Source organism: Gekko japonicus, unplaced genomic scaffold, assembly GCF_001447785.1.
Source record: "Gekko japonicus isolate JY-2015 unplaced genomic scaffold, Gekko_japonicus_V1.1 scaffold2111, whole genome shotgun sequence".
Lineage (NCBI taxonomy): Eukaryota > Metazoa > Chordata > Lepidosauria > Squamata > Gekkonidae > Gekko > Gekko japonicus.
Window position 1 is genome coordinate 37,853 of NW_015164256.1, and position 17,486 is coordinate 55,338.

Consider the following 17,486-nt stretch of genomic DNA (forward strand, 5'->3'; position numbering starts at 1 on the left):
TCTAAATGTAGTTTCTTACAGATCCCCAAAATCTTGTTGTTTCACAATTTAAACTTTTTTTCACAGTGAAGGATTAAACAATTACAATTTTAGTTTCAAATCAAACCTTCATTGATGTGTAATGTGCCAGATAGGATAATGCAAAGGACAATTATGCTCGATATTAAGCACACATGTCGGAAAAATGTTGTTCACATTTTGTTTCTTTTTTTCAAGTGCTAAATTTAATAACTTTGGGTTCTTTTTTTTAAGCGCTAAAAACAAAAGTATTAAGAAAAATGACCAGCAAAATTTGCCTGAAAAAATTGAAGACTGGACAAAAGAACATGTGAAACAATGGGTGACAGATGAACTTAAGCTTGACGAGAAACATGGCAATACCCTTCTTCAGCAAGATGTGACAGGCACCAGTTTGAAGCTCTTGCAAATGCAAGACCTCATTGCTATGGGAATAACCTATGGCCCAGCCATACAAATTATGCATGCTCTAAAAGGAAAAGATGATCCAGGTGAGGGCACTAGCAAAGTTCCTGGTAAAGAACCCAGCATAGAGACTCTCAGTGCCAACTCTTTCATGGAAAACAGAGACGGAGGAAAGATGGAAGAAAGTGCCCGAGGGAAATCGAAGTCAACTAATGCCTATGAATCTCCAGAACCTGCAACATCTGAACAACCACAGCCTCCAATTCAAGAAACAATGGACAACGTGATTGGCCCGAAAGATGGAGAAAAACCACTTCCAGACAGACAAACTTGCCTACCATATCCTTTTGATGACTTCCACAGTGGTCACCGTTATATACAACAACATGTTCTCAGCATTCCTGAGACAGGGCCACTTAATCTCATTGACCCAGCTCATGAGTTTAAACTTTTTACAGATGCAATTCAAAAAGCAACTAAAGAGAATCTGAAGTTCAAATTTTGCAATGAGGTTTTCAGATTTGCTGCAGCATGCATGAATTCCCGCAGCAATGGTACTATCCATTTAGGAGTACTGGACAAACCTCATGGGGAAATTGTTGGAGTGAAAGTTGAAAGCAAAGATATATACATTTCCTTTTTTAATACAATGATACAGCACTATTTTGGAAGAATTGTGGATGTTGCAAAAGATTGCATTAGGGAGCCTAGGTTTGTGGAAGTGTTACAGCAAAATAACACTGCCTCAGAGACATTTGTCATTGAAGTAGATGTGGTACCAAAACACTCCTGTTGTCAATCTAACTATTTCCCTAGTAAGATATACAACTATGTGGAAAGAAAATGGGAATCGTGTTTGTTTATAAGAGATGGCCCTTCTTCTAAAAACCTCCTTAAAGACAGTAAAAAACATAAATTATTTATGTCCAAGTTGGACGAGTTAGCAGCTTCACGAAAGGTTGCTGAGGAAAAACATCGAGAAAACAGGAGGAAGAGAGATTGTGAGGGTCCCAAGCTGGTGAGCCTACTCACTGGGAATAACGACTTGCTAGATAACTCCCATTATGACTGGTATATTTTAGTCTTAAACAAATGCCACCTATCTGATATAAAGCATGTGAACTTTTTGCAGGAAATAAACTTATTTGCTGTTCTAGAGTTAGATCCTGAATCAGCAAGCAATGGTGTAGTCAAAGCATTCAGAGAAAACAGAGCTGCAAACCTTCATATTCCAATGAAATATCAGAAGCCTAGGAATTCAACTTCTGAAACAATTGAAGAGCTGAATCTATATCAGCAACCAAGTTGGATTTTCTGCAATGGTATGTCACACCTGAGAGGTGAAGAATATCAGCCATTGGACCCTAAGTTGTGGCAGCAACAGAGGGCTGCTGAGGTCCGAAAACTGATTGCATTTCTTTCCCATCCAGACATAATGCCAAGAGGGAAAGTTTTGGTTGTGTTTCTCCTACTATCCCAAGTAGAGGATCCAGGTGATCCCATGATTGAAGTATTTTGTATGTTTTATCAAGAGCTTCGAGGACTTGATGACATGCTGTGTATTTGTATTGGAGAAAAAACTTACCAGTGCTGGAAAGACCTCTTGCAAGCCAGATCTATTGAACCAGATGCACTAGCAGACAGGTGTATATCTAATCTGAGCCTGGACATGGTGGATGGAACTATCCTAAAATTAAGATCAGTGACACAAACCTCTCAGAGGTTTTTACCATCAAAAGGATTTTCTTCTTCAGTTCTCTCAAAGAAAGAAGAAGACTGCATGACTGCGCTAGAAATACTTTGTGAAAATGAGTGCAAAGACACAGAGATTGAGAAAGATAAGGATCGTTTTTCAAAATTTAAAAAATCCCAAGAAGAGCATTTTTATAGAGGTGGAAAAGTGTCTTGGTGGAATTTTTATTTCTCCTCTGAAAACTATAGTTTGCCTTTCATCAAGCGAGACACATATGATAAACTTGAAAAGCTGATTGAATCAGAGTCCCAGACCCTGAAACAGTCTCCTACAAAAATTATCAACCTCTACCATTATCCAGGCTGTGGTGGCACTACCTTAGCTATGCATATTCTCTGGGAGATGAGGAAGAAATTTAGATGTGCTGTTTTGAGAAACAAAACACTTGATTTTACAGAAATTGGAACACAACTGACCACCTTAATCACATATGGGGCATTAAACCAGTTTGATTATTTGCCTGTTTTGCTACTTGTGGATGACTTCGAAGAGCAAGAAAATGTTTACTTGCTGCAGCATGCTATCCAGTCTGCTATAACCGAAAAAGGTATTAGGTATGAAAATCCTCTGGTCATCATCTTAAACTGTATGCGGTCACAGAATCCTGGAGAAAGTTCAAAGAGCAACAGTCTGAACAGTATTGCTCTGATACAAAGTCTAAATGTGAAAGAACAAAGAGCTTTTGAGGAAAAACTGAAAGAAATTGAAGACCAGTATGAGCATCCTGAAGATTTTTATTCGTTTATGATTATGAAGAAAAATTTTGATCAGCAGTACATTGACAATGTAGTTAAGAATACATTGAAAGGTCTTGACATTACAAGCAAGCAAGCTCAATTTATTTCCTTTCTGGCACTGTTAAATTCTTACATTACAGAATCCACCATCTCAGTCTCACAATGTGAAGATTTTTTAGGAATTAGCACCAAAAAAGCCTACTGGGGTAGAGAAAGCTTAGATGACAAGATGGGAAATTGTTCCAACATCATAATAAAAACTGAAGTGCAGGAACTTGGTCGCTACGAAGGGGTACGGATCAGTCACTCCCTCATTGCTAAACAGTGTCTTGAAGAATTTAAACAAACATACAAGTTGACTAAAAGTGAGATTACGCTTTCGTTGTTACGAAATAATTTATTTTATGACACTGGCATAGGGAGAGACAAAATACAGCAAGATGTGCAAAGCATGCTGCTTACAAGACACCGAAAGGAACATGGAGACGACACAGACACATTGTTTTCCCCATTAATTGAAGCCATTCAAAAAGAAGAACGAGGAACTGAAGTTGAAAGGGTGTTAACGGAAGGAACCCAACGATTTAGCCAGAATGTATTTCTTAGTCAAGCCTTAGCAAGGCATTTCTACATTAAGGAGAAAAATTTTGGTCATGCCCTAGAGTGGGCTCTGAAAGCAAGAAAAGGTGCACCTAACAATTCATACATATCAGACACTTTAGGCCAAGTTTATAAAAGTGAGATAAAGTATCGCCTTGAGGAAAATGCACAGAAATCTATCATGAGTGTTGAAGTTCTGAAAGATTTGTTGATCCTTGCCAAGAATGCCTCAGAAGCATTTAAAGTATCCCAACAACAAACAGAAAATAAAGAGAGTGAAAAGGAAGATTTTCAGAGAACAAAATACAAAAGAAGGTATGAAATATATAATACATCTGGTTATCTGGGGGAAATAGAAACTGGGTTGTACACTATAGAAATTCTTGAATGTACTCCTCTGTTCAATCAAAAAGATGAGATTTCTAGAAAACATCTCATACACTTCTTATCAGGAAACCAGGGTATCTCAAAATCCACATGGAATGCAGGAAGTGAAGAATATAGAGTGATTCTTGAAGAGTATGGGAGCTACTTAAGTACCTTGCAAGGAAGTTTTAAAAAAGCATTTGACTTTTTTGAGAACTACTTTGTCTTTCTGAAACCAAAGAACCCTGAAAAGGAAATCGTTGAGCTCAAAACACGGAAGAAGGTTCATGAATTTTTCAAAAAATATGTAGAAATATTTTGCAAATCTGATATGGACCTGTTAATGAACTCAAAACTGAGTTCATCTTTGCAAGTGGAAAATTATAGGAAAAGTTTAGAGGGTTCCAAAGCAGACAAGTTTTCTGGGCTTTTGGAACATCTCAGTAATCATGAAAAATCAACAAGCAAACTGGAGGACATAGTAAAGAAGTATAACATTTTGCTTGCTCAGAGCTCTACCAAATCTCTGCAGAGGGACAAACAGAATCTTATCTTGGCCAGTATCATTCTCCATTGCCTCAATCCCAAATCTAAGATGGTAAGACCCTTTTCGGAGCTGAAAGAACAGCTCAGAACAATCCTACAATCAGTGGGCCTAGAGCACCGATTTGCAGAGCCGTACTTCCTAGCTTCCTTGTTGTTCTGGCCTGAAAATCAAAAGCACCTAGATAAAGATTCCAAGCAAATGGAAAAATATCTCAGTTCATTAAAGAAGGCATTTAATGGGCAGTACTGGCAAATGTGTCGTTCCAAACAACCTATAGCATTTTTCTACCTTGGGAAAGGCAGCCTTTTGAATAAATTTATTCACAAAGGAAAAATTGATGACTCTTTCACTTCTCTGTGCAGCAAGAGCTTGAGCACCCTGTGGCAAAGTGGAGAGATATGGAAAACGCCGAATGCTAAACGCCTTTTGCTTCGGTTGACTGGCAAAGCAGAAGATAATCTCATATATGTGGATTACGGCATTGAGGAAGACATTAGAATATCAGCACGGCCTGTTTTCTTAGGCCAGTTGAAGAGCGGCGGAAGCATAGAAAGAGTGTCTTTTTATTTGGGGTTTTCCATTGGAGGCTTGATAGCCTGTGACATAGAGATCATTTAACTGTTTTTCAAACCGTGTTCCTCTGACTTCGTAAATGGAATGCAGCATTTCTCTTGTCTATAGCAGCTGCAAGAGGCATATGTTACTCCCTACCACTGTCCGCCATCATGATCGCACGGGCTGCATCTCCTGACTTTAAAGGGAAAGGGCTCTGACTGCATCTGCAGTACAGCTGCACTGATATTCCCTCGGGCTGTAAAATGACTTATAGTGGTCTTTCTAAGTGATCCATGTTTCTGCTGAAGATTCCTTGGTGAGCCCTGCCTTTTGGTGCTCATAGCCACAACAGCAGTGGAAGAAGGGAGTAAGCAAATAATGACTAGAGTAGGGGTCCCCCCCACCATGCTGCCTCTGGGCTCCATTGTGCCCACCAACACCTTTCCAAGTGCTTTTGGAAAGTGGACAAGGCCAGATGGGGCTTTTGCCCAGTATGGTTTCTGATTGGTTGAGCCGATTTTTTAAAATGCTGTTTGGGAACAGCTGCCACCACAGCACAAGGATCTTCACTGAACGACTGAAAGTAATCTGTGTGTACAGGCAAGAAGATATTTTTAAACGTAGGCTAAATTTAAGAGGTATCCTATTAAGCACAGCTTCTGCCTGAAATGTTGAAGAATTAATATTAGAATTACGCATAACCTGACATTTGGATTTGGCGTTGCCCCCTGTGATGGCAGTCTTGCAGCTGAGCCCACCACCATCCTGGGTCAAAATTCCAAAAGCACTCACAGGCTCAAAAAGGTTGGGGACCCCTGGACTAGAGAACAGGTTGTCTTGACTATTAGGTATTGATATTCCTGTCTGCTGCAAATTATTCTGTTAGCTGTCACCCAGCTTGTTATAGTGCATGACAGAAGACAATTTCTTTATGGTATTAAATCTGTTGCATGTCATCTGTTGTATTGCAAACAGAAAGGTTGCTTTAATTAATCATAAAACCAGTCCTTGATTGTCCCCAAGAATGTGGTTTTTCTCTTGTACTTGATTTTTTTTCCTTGGGGTCTTTTTTTTTAAAAAAAATTCTCATTCACTAAGTAGTAGATTTAACCAGTACTCTGTCTCATGGTTTCTGTGCTGTTGACCCTTTCTTTATCCTCTATATATGCTTTGGACTAATGCAATTTATCACTTTTAACATCTCTTCTTGAAAAAAAAAACATAAGTTATTGCTAGGGCAAAGGAACTTAAGAAAATACAACCACTTGCCTTAGTTTTTGACACCGTGGTTTTATTTTAATGAACTAACGTGCTTTCCTTTTATCGAACTTCTTATAGACTCTCCTAACAATAAAAAGTTGCCATGGGCAATTGTAAGTCTTTTGTGGCTTCTGAAATAATGTTTAACTAACAATGCTTGACTAATAATATAGCCACTGTTTAGAAATAGGCTTTAATTGGGAAGACAGAGAGGGATAATAGATTTCGGTGGGTAGCCACGTTGGTCTGAAGCAGTGGAACAAAGTTTGAGTCCAGTGGCACTTTTAAGACCAACAAAGTTCTATTCTGGGTATAAGCTTTTGTGTTCAAAAGAATTTTTAAAATTTTCTGTCTACTAGAAACATCATCCCCACATATGGTGCTGTATTATACAAAGCTCACACCTGTGACCAGACGTCATTTCGGGGGGGAACGCGGGGGATCGCAGTTCCCCCGGGTGAGGTGCAGGGGGGCACACGATGAAGCCCCGCCCCCTGCTTCCAGCCGCCCCGCTTCCGGCCCTCATTCAGCCAGGAGGAGGCAGGAGAAGAGGGAGGGTAAGTTGCTTCCTCCCCGCCTCTCCCCACCCCTGCCTGCCTGGGGCCAGGGAGGGCCTTGGCGGGGCTTCCTCGCACTCCTGCCAGCCTTGCAGGTCCCCCGCCGGGCCCCTGATGTCAGGGGGTGTGGCATATGCTAATGAGTTATGCTAATGAGTTCCCCTAGCTCTTTTTCTACGAAATGACCCCTGCCTGTGACTCAGGCAAAACTCTGAGGAAGCATTCCTAAGCAGGTTTACTCAGAAGTTCCACCAAGGGAGATTCCTGACTGGATCTGAGAAATCAGCTGGTACCAGAGGACAAAATACTATAATAAGCCTGTAGGCCAGAGGGAAACCAGGCTAACTTTATGCATGTGCCATGCTAGTATGCTTTGATGTGTTATGCTGCAATGTATAGAACATTTTAGTCTACAGCTTGGATTCTTATGCTGCAAGATCGTGTGCCGTCTAATACCAGGTACTAAATGTATTAGATAGAAAAGTTAGCTTTTTTATTTCTCTGTTGATAAACTGTAAAGACTATACTGCATAATTATATTCTTTTTAAAAAAAAAAAACTCTGGAATAAACCTTCATATATTTTTACAAAGGTCTGCTTTATTTGTGTGCATTTAACCACAAGGACCCACAGGGCTGGGGGCTGCTCAGGTAAGAAGGAGTGGTGACCCAGGGGGACTCAGGCTTAGGTCTCTAACAGTACCGAATCACTGTTCTGCCACTTGTGTTAATTATTTAAGTGTTCTTGGATACTTCCTATCTGGTATATGTTAGACCAACACCAATAGGTGGAAAGGGTTAACTTTAGCTTGGTCTAAAACAAGTGTTTATCCATATAATCCTCTGCAAGGACACAGCCTGGGGTGTGTTTGCTCCATGACAACCATGCAGGTCATCAGAGGTAACTGTCTTGTATTGTAACTTAGTTAGACTTATGTTTTTATATTATTTTATTTAGATCTGAAACTATTAGACATGGCAGCTATTTTCCATGTATGTGCTCTAGCTTAGTCTTCCGTAATAAAGTAATGAAGTTTCTTTCCTGTTTAAGGAAGCAGACTGTGAAGGTAGCAGTGGTGCAGGACTAACACATGGACCTGCATGTCCCCAAAATATGAGGAAGGCTCAGGCTCAGAGGAGCTTATGCAGGCGTGGTTGGCCACGGCATGTCCAGACCTACCCCCACAAGTACTGATTGAATGAACCCATATACCCCAAGGGTCTATGCCAACTTCTATATTCTTTTGCAGAGTATTGCGACTTTAGCCCATTCTGCATCTAGCATCCGTTCCATTGTTTTACCAAACCCACACTGGAACAGAAAAAGATGTGGCTCAAAACCACATTCAAATACCCCAGGCCAATGCTGTACTGACTGCAGAGTCACCCCTGAAGGCCATAAAATGGCCATAAATCTTTGCAGACAGTAACATAAAACCGAGAGATCAAAGGAAGTGAAACTGGCATGCCAGTGTGAAGGCTTCCATAAAATCCGCACGGCTTCGAGTGGGAAATTGACCAATGGAAACCGGGCAAAGGGAGGTGCAATGGCGGCGCAGCTCCTTTTTTTTTTTTTAAGCCCCCGGAGGGGATTTTTTTATTGCATTTTTTAACACTACAAACTACAACAGAAAATAAGGAAGGGAACTACATTTAAGGGATAAAGAAAGATACCCACTACTGACTAAAAACCCAAGAGAGGAGGTCATCTCACCAGTTTAGTCATACATTTAGTCTTACACCCGTTAATCTTGCTATCAACTGAGTCAAATTTAGCATTCACTTTACAAGTCTTAAAGTTTAACTGTCAAAAAGAAACACCCCAAAGCATCTCATTTCAACATTTTTTAAAGGCACAAATCAGAGTCCTTCAGCCTTTACTTCTCCTTGCCTAATCTCTTCCGAAGCTTATAAGGACTTTTAGGGGCTGCCACCCCTTTCTCTGAAAGAGAGTCCTCCCCGGAAGATTCCGAGTCCAGCTCGCCATTGGACTTACTGTCCATCCCTTTTTTTCCTTCTTCCCCTGGCCCACCCAACTGGACTCTTAAAAATTCCCGTGCTTTCTGAACAGAGTATCGGCCGCTGCGGCGGGACTGGCGCGACTCGCGCCGACTTCCTCGAGACCACCCACAGAGGAACGAGGTTCGGGAGTCGCATTTGGGGGCCAGGGAGGACATGGTTTGAAACCACGGAAGGGATGAGCTCGAGTGAACATACGAGACCCTTTACCAGCCGTTGGTACGGGATTCAACGAGGAAGGCACCGAGCGAGCCGCCACCTCTCACGCTCCTAAAGCCGGGATACAGAGAACAGAGATACACGTGAAACGGGAGAACACAACTAGGGACCGGGGTGGATGGGAAACACATGGGGAAGATTGTTATTTGTAGCAGATGTTGATTGTGAGACTAATAAAGTGGAGAAACGGAAGGCACCAGGGAGGAAGCTGGAACGGATCGTGAGCAGCAAGAGAGAGAGAGGGCGTGCGCACGACCGAAAACCAGGAACGGAAGCTGGTGTATGAGCGGAATACCCGGCCCGTTCGCATTCTGAGGTGCCAGTTTCAAAGCGACAAGCGGTATCACAACGGCAACGAGACACTCGGGTCTAGGGAGGAACACCAATCGTGACAAGGGTCAAACTTTTCTTTTTTTATCCTTGATTTTGAAGGTTACGCCTTCTGGAGTTAACCATCTATATCCAATTGCATTTGTCTGTAGAAAAAGAATTAGTTCTTTATATTTTTTCCTCCTTTGTCTTATCTCAAATGGAATGTCTTTCAATGTTCTGATGGTATTCTCCCCCACTTTCAGGGGTGCTCCAGATACTGCTTTCAGGATTGCATCCCTCACATGCCTCTTCGAGAAACTTACCACAATTTCCCCAGGCAGATTATTTTTCTTTATGTATCCTAAATACGACCTATAGGCCACATTCATTTCGTTTAACAGGAATTCCGCCTTCATATCTGTCACTGGGGCCAATATTTTACTCATTAGTTCCTTCAGATTCTCTCCCTTAGTCTCTGGCAAGCCCTGGAAGCGAAGAATCATATTAGCCTTTTCCATTTGTAATTGTAGCAGCTGATCTTCCGTAGAAACTTGCTTCTTTCCAGCTTTTGAACTTTCTTTTTCACCTTTTGTGCAGTGGCGTCCACTTCTTTCACCTTCTCAGCTGTTTCATTCATCATTTTAAGTGTCTCGCTTATCTGTGTTTGCTGCGTGGTGATACACTGAGTCATTTTCGACATCTGCTCCTTGAGATTATTCATCTGGTCCAGTAGGGGGCGCATGGATTCTGCCAAAGTCTTTGCCAGCTCGTTGGTTCCTTCTGGTTTGCGGCTCTCCGTTAGTTTTGGTTTCAAAGGTTTCTCTTTCTCTGTCCTCTTTCCCGCCATCTTTCTCGATTGTTTACTTTGACAAATATTTTGAAAATCTCTGAATATGCGCCCAAATGCTTAAACTCGCCTTGGTGAATATTTCCTAACAGTTATGCATGCTTTCTCTTCCGCTCCCCCCCCCCTCGATTCGCTCAAAAGTTCATGCAGTTGGAAGGCGTCCCTCCCCCACCCGCCTGGGGTAGGGAGCTTTCTTTTCTCTTTAACCGCTGCTTACGTTAGATTCACGTTCATAGTTGGTCCTCAGACCCCTTTTTTAAAAGTCATTTCTGCCACTCGACCTCCTACGCTTGCCCCGGTCAGCGTCACTTGAGTCCATTCGGCCTCGCGGCACAAAGAACCTTCGGGATGGAGAGGCGCCTCAATTCCCTGGCATTCCACCGGTGAAGAGGCAACCTCTCATAAGTCCCCTAGGCAGAGCCAGGTCCCTGGGGGGGTGACGAGCCTGCGCACCCCCTCCTGCGCAGCTCCTATTCGCTAATCAGAGCCCTAAATAAAATCCCTTCCCCAGCCCTGTTAACCACCACCACCCCCTGCAGACATAGCAAAGATGAGTACCCACACATAAACTTTGAAAGCATGGGGTGGGAGGATGGGTCTTCGCTGGGACAGAGTTCCTGAATGCTCAACACACCTTAAGCCTGTTGCTTTTCAGTCTGACCTGCAGACCACAGAGAAGCCTGCAGCACCCAGGTCCACCTCTCCGCCCTTCCCAGCGATGTGTTCCCCTCACTCCACCCAGGCACAAACATTATTCCGGTTTAAGGATGAGAGCTAGACCAATCCAAGTATTCCAATGCTTATCAACTTAAACTCTAAGAAACAGTGGAAGCTTCAAAGACTTACCAGCAATCCCAAGAGAAGGAAAATCTCCCATAGACACAGAGATACCCATTCCATCTAAGAGCTAGGCAGAACCATGAGTCAAAGCAAATAATCAAATGAGAAGAGCATCAGCTAGTGTCAGTAGACCTTAACCTGTGAGTGCTGGAGAAGAGGATTTAGAAATCAGAGACGAGTGAAGAGGTATGTTGATAAAAGAATCATATGAAAAATTGAATAGAATGTAAGCATTATCAAATTGTACTGTTCTATCTGTAGATAGATAATTTGATTGTAGAACAGTATTGATTGTAGAACAAAGTTTGAGTCCAGTGGCACCTTTAAGACCAACAAAATGCTGATAGATCCAAGTGGGTACTTGTGTTGGTCTGAAGCAGTAGAACAAAGTTTGAGTCCAGTGACACATTTAAGACCAGTTTTGTTGGTCTTAAAGGTGCCACTGGATTCAAACTTTGTTCTACTGTGTCAGACCAACACAGCTACCCACCTGGATCTAGCAGCATTGATTGTAACAATTCTTAAATATCTGTTTAAGAACTTGCTTCAAGTAGTAAAATATGTTGCAGCCATCTAGACGTGAGACAAAACATGTGCCCACATTATTAATACTGAAGAATATTCTGAAGCTGTTTCACATAGACAACAAAAAGAATAAGAATTTTCACCCAGGAATGCAGCAATACATTGACCACAACAGAAAAGAATAAATGCCTTGTGGATAACCTTTAACATGACAGTTGTGATGTTAGACAGCATGGTGCACCAAAGGCCATAACAGTCGGTGGGAAGATAAACTTTACCATCTCTTAGGGCATCTAAGTCTAGAAGAGTCACAACAATGCACAGAATGGCCTATGTAACAAAAACTGGATTAGGCAACTGAAGGTGAAGAGCACCAGAGTGGAAACCAGGCCAAAACTCAACTTTCCTCTGGAGCTGTACTAGCCCAGTTGGGCAGTTGCCCACATGCAAAAGAACAGTTATGTTTATTTGTGTGTGTGTATTTTGTGTGTGTGTGCTTGGAAGTTATGGGGGGCTTGGATGTTTCAGAGAGGGAGGCCCCTGCCACACGGCAGGGGAAAAGCCTCTTAAGGCACGGCTTTTAAAAGCCGCGCCAACGTTGAGGCGCCGCGGCGCCTTTTCAAACGCCGGGGAGAAAACACAGCCCGAACGGGAGCCGGCCGAACTGCGCATGTCCGGGCATGCACAGTTCGGATCCGGGCCGGGGTTGAGCTGGCGCAAGGAAGCGCCGGCGATCAAACGCCCCGGTTGCCGCGCCGCTTCCCTTTAAACCACCTAGGTAGGTGGTTCAGTTTGCGGCGGCATTTCCTGGGAATGGGACAGTTCGGCCACGGAAGCAAGACGCTTCCCAGATGTTGTGGTGTGATCGCGCCGGTTTGATCCGGCCCCGAACTGTCCCGCTCCCGGACCAAATCGCCGTGTGTGAATGGGACCGTAGTTTACTATTGCCTGTCTCTGCATCCCAGCCCTGGTATTCCTTGGAGGTCTCCCGAGTATTTTCCATGGTTGGCCTTGCTTAGCTTCTGAGATCTGACAAGGTTGAGCTTGCCTGGGCTATCCAGATCAGGACAAGAATAGTTATGTTTAGATTTATTAAGCCAATGGCCAATAATCCTATGTAGATGGTAATACCTTGCCATTTTAGAAGGTATGTCTGATGATGGTAGATAACATAGATACAATTTATAGTAGGTTTCATGCAATTCAAATACGTTTCAGCTAAATAATTTTAAAAGAATATGTTTTATGTCCCATGAATGCCAGTAAAGAATCCAACACAAGGGGTGGGGGGATGGACTACAAACCTGCAAGAAAATACCTCAAAGTAGCTGGTGAAAGACTAGGCAACTTGTTCTGGTTTGGTGACCATTTTACAGCATTAAGCACATTGCAATCAATAAGTTAGCAACTGGACCAGATAAACACATCATGGAATCTGATTAGTTGTAATACTGACAAACTCAGAACAGTCTCTCTTCCCCCCCCCCCCCCCCCCAACCCCGCCCATCTCCATCTATATAGACTCCATCTATACTACACTACACTTGATCTTAGCCAAAAGGCCGAGAAGCCATGAACTGACGGGTGACTGTTTATGATTCTGATCCATGCCAATAAAGGTTTTGAATTGAAATTGACTCCATCTATATCCCTGATTCAAACCAACCAGACTTGGTCTTAAAAATATTTATAAAACTGTGTATTATTTACATATTTGCAGAATTTATTTCTTGCCTCTCTGTCCTTACAAGAGCCGCCAAGGCGGCTAACAATTTAAACTATATGTGGTAAAATCACATCATAAAACCATTAAAATCAATCCTCCCAACATACATCATTAAAATAAAATTTAAGAGAGTTAAAAAACCAGAGTATACATACAAAACATTTTTTTTAAAAAAACATTGATTAGGAAGGCGGGGTCACTGAGGGAATGCCAAACAAAACAAAGAAGGCTTTCACTCACTGGCGGAAGCCGGCAAAAGGGGGGGGGGGAGAGACAAATCTCGCTGGTTTCTAGAAAACTAGAAAGCTTCAGAAAAGGAAAGGTGCTAAGGAGATGACTAAAATAAGACAGTGCATCAAGGAGGAGAATAGTCTGGCTTCAACTACACAGTAAAAATGTTTTCTCACAAGAGATGAATGGGTTGATTGGCACATATTTCAAACCTGTGGTTTAGTTTGAGGGCCAGTGCTTATAGTATTAACCTTGCAGCAGACTCTCCTGCACACGTTACAGATATGACTTGTGACAAAGCATGTTCTACATGCCAGCAATTCTATACATGCATACTTTGGAAGAAGCACCTATGAATACAGTGAAGAAGTGTAGGATCAGGCTTCAAAACCGATCAATGTAGCAAACATCCTGACCTCTACATGTATCCAGTAGGTGTCAGTATAACACTATATACTGAATTGTTTTTGCAAAGTATGGTACCCTCCTTTACCCCCTTTCCCCTGCTCTACTCCTGTTTGTCTGGATATTCATGATGAGCATGGTTTGCATAATACAGTGTTTTAAATTCTCATATATTACCTTCTAGATCTATTATGTATAGTCATGAACCATTAGGCAAGGAAACCTGGATCTTGAATTATGGGAAAACGTGCTATAACTGATGCAGTTCTAGAAATCAGAAAGTTGCCTTTTGAATTTGTATTTTGCCTTTTAATATAAATATATTTGTGGAGGATAAGCAGCACTTTGCCAGTTACATTCCACACCTTTTTAAAAAGTGGCCACTAATTTGAAATTTTTCATGTTAGCAAATTATTCCATTGAACCTCTGAACTGCTTTTAAATGCCCTCAGATTTCACCTATTCCCTTTTCTTCCTGCTTATGTACTTTTGTTTCATATTGGTATTTATTAGTTCACTGCGGTGTGGAAAACTTCAAACAATTGTTTGCATGTAAACCATGTGAGAATCAGCAACATGTAAGACCAAGCAACACTTTTAGCAGAAGCTTGCCATAAGCCTGGGCACCTTCCAGTGTCTTTGGCCTTTATGGCCTTAGTACTGGGAGAGAAGATTAAACTCACCCTGTATCCTCCTCTCCTGTGCTGGGCCTCTCCACAGCCTAGCATACCGAATCCTGGCATGTCTTCCTGGGCCTTTTGCTGACTCTCCTTTTAATTGAGTCACTGGAGCCCTACCCACCCAGGAAGTTGCAGGGAAAACCTGCCAGACCTCAGACGGGGATGTGGTTTTTTTCCCCTCACTGAGGAATTCCCTTGACCATATATGGGGCCTGCTGGTTGAGTCGGCAACAGGCCCGAATATTTTGCTGCAAAGCTTTTTAAAGGAGCCATGAGGATTTAGTGGCACTGCAAGCTTTTTGAACCCTGCTGCCATTCCAGTGGCAGTAGGGTTACCAAGTACCTACCTACAAATCGGCGGGGGACACATGCTTCCCCGCTGGAACATTCTTGCATGTAACACGGCCACGTTGCACTATCCTGTCGCCCAGACGTGACGTAAGCACGCTGGGCACATAGCCGGGCGATGCTCTGGCAATGGGGCTGGAAACTCGATGATACAATCGAGTTTTCAGCCCCATTGCCAGAGTGTCGCCCGGCTACATGCTCACGTCATGTCTGGGTGACAGGATAGTGCAGCGCCTGTGCTTTCCCCGTGGGGATGTTCCCGCCAAGAACTATACGTCCCCCGCCAATTTGCGGTAAGTACTTGGTAGCCCTAAGTGCCTGTAGGGTTTCAAATCTCCAAGAGGTATGTGAGACAAACAGCAGCTCCCTGGAGCTGTTTCAGGTCAGCAAAATATCATGGAGGAATATAAGCTTCTTTTGTGTCACAACCTGTAATGTATTGAAATGATTACATCCCTGCGGACATCCACACTTCGGACTCGGAAGGAAGCGAGCAGAGCACAGCAGCCGATCCGGTGGAGGCGCCACCAGCTCCGGTGCCCAAGTCTCCCACGATGGCTGGAAGCCAGAAGTTCGAGTGCTTCGAACCCTCCTCAGAAGACTGGGACTCCTACCTGTCCAGGTTCGAGTTCCATCTGGAAACCCACGACATCACCGATGAGGCGAAGAAACGAGCATGCCTCCTGAGTTCCTGCGGGAAGGGGACCTTCGACATAGCCAGGTCGTTGGTGGCCCCAACTGATATAAAGACTGTCACCTACGCTGACATCACGGAGAAGCTTAAGGCTCACTATTCTCCGCAACCGTCGGAGATCGCCTGCCGGCACGCTTTTTACAAGCGGAACCAGGCCGGAGGCGAGACCATCGCAGATTTCGTGGCGGCCCTTCGCAAAGCCGCACGACCATGTAATTTCCACAACGTGGAGGAAGCCCTCAGAGACCGTCTCGTCTGCGGTCTCAAAGATGAAAGGCTGCAACAGAGGCTGTTCGCCCGCACCACCCTGACCTGGGCAGTGGCCTACGAAGAGGCCGTGGCCGCGGAAGCAGCGGAGAAGTCCACGAAGGAGGTCCGCCAGCGGGTGGCAGAGCCCAGTATACACGCTCAACGAGACAGCGAGGGCGAAGACGCGGATGATGACGTCAACGCGGTTCGAGGCAAGCGGACCCCAGCGAAGACTACCAACGTCAAGCCCTGCTCCGGTTGTGGCGGGAAACACCAGCGCGACTCCTGTTGGGCTCGTGATGTCGACTGCAGAGCGTGTGGGCGGCGTGGTCATCTGGCCAGAGTCTGCAGATCAGCAAAGAAGGATCCCTCAACTAACAACCGGTCAGCGCAGAGGGGCACTCCAGTCAGCACCCAAGGCAAGACCCGTTCCTCAGCATCGGAAGCAAGCTGCCAGTTGACGGCGACCTTGTCGAGCGCATCGGCCGTAAATCGCACCAGCAGCCAGGGCAAGATCACCGTGACTCCACTCCTCGACGGCCGACCCTGTACAATGGAGGTGGACTCAGGATCGTCCGTGACGGTGATTTCTGCCGCGTCCTGGCGCCAGTTGTTCCCGAACCGAAGCCGGCGGCGGCTCCAGCCTGCGGGAACCAGAGTGTCCGACTTCCAGGGCAACCGAATTCCCTTGGCCGGACGGGACTCTGTTACTGTTGAGTATAAGGGGAAATGTGTTAAACTGTCATTCCTGATTGCAGAGGGAGACCGGGTTAACCTGCTAGGGTTAGATTGGTTTGAGCCATTGGGCATTGGTATTTCTGGGATTAACAGGATGTCTGAAAATAAATGGGGCATGCTGTACGACCTGTTCCCTGATGTATTTGCCGAAGGGTTGGGAAGGTACAAGGGCCCCCCGGTTGCGTTTGACTTAGATCCGTCAGTCAAACCTATTAGGTTGAAGTATCGGAAAGTACCTGTGTCTCTCAAACATAAGGTGGAAAAAGAGATTGACAAACTAGTTGAGCAAGGGGTTTTAGAGCCAGTACCATACAGCAAATGGGAGACCCCGATCGTAACCCCTGTCAAATCAGATGGGTCCATACGACTATGCGCCGATTACAAATGTACGATTAACAAGGCGCTGCAGCAACATTCGTACCCGGTCCCGGTAATAAGCCACATTTTGGCTTCCCTGGGGGGTGGCAAGATTTTCGCCAAATTTGACCTGGCCCAGGCATACCAGCAGTTGCCTGTCACCCCGGAGGCTGCCGAGGCCCAAACAATTGTAACCCACCAAGGGGCTTTTAAAGTGAACAGGCTGCAATTCGGGGTCAACGTAGCACCTGGGATTTTTCAGGGCCTCATGGAACGTCTACTAAGGGGGGTACCTGGCACAGTGCCCTATTTTGACGACGTGCTGATTGCGGGCGGGTCTGAACAGGAACTACTGGACCGGGTTAAAGAGGTCCTCAGGCGTTTTCAAAATGCCGGTCTCAGAGTTAAGCGCTCAAAATGCACGCTCGGGGTGGAAAGTGTGGACTTCCTGGGGTTTCGCATTGACGCAGAGGGAGTCCACCCCACGGATGAGAAGGTA

The 17,486-nt window shown here is 44.3% G+C and overlaps 1 protein-coding gene across 1 annotated transcript; it reads left to right on the forward strand.

Annotated features, from left to right (window-relative positions):
- The first annotated feature begins 184 nt into the window (after window positions 1-184).
- Window positions 185-6,029, forward strand: LOC107108269 (sterile alpha motif domain-containing protein 9-like). The gene has a single exon (XM_015408686.1). It carries the CDS (start codon window positions 185-187, stop codon window positions 5,042-5,044), a length of 4,860 nt encoding a protein of 1,619 aa, XP_015264172.1. The 3' UTR covers window positions 5,045-6,029.
- Window positions 6,030-17,486: the final 11,457 nt, after the last annotated feature.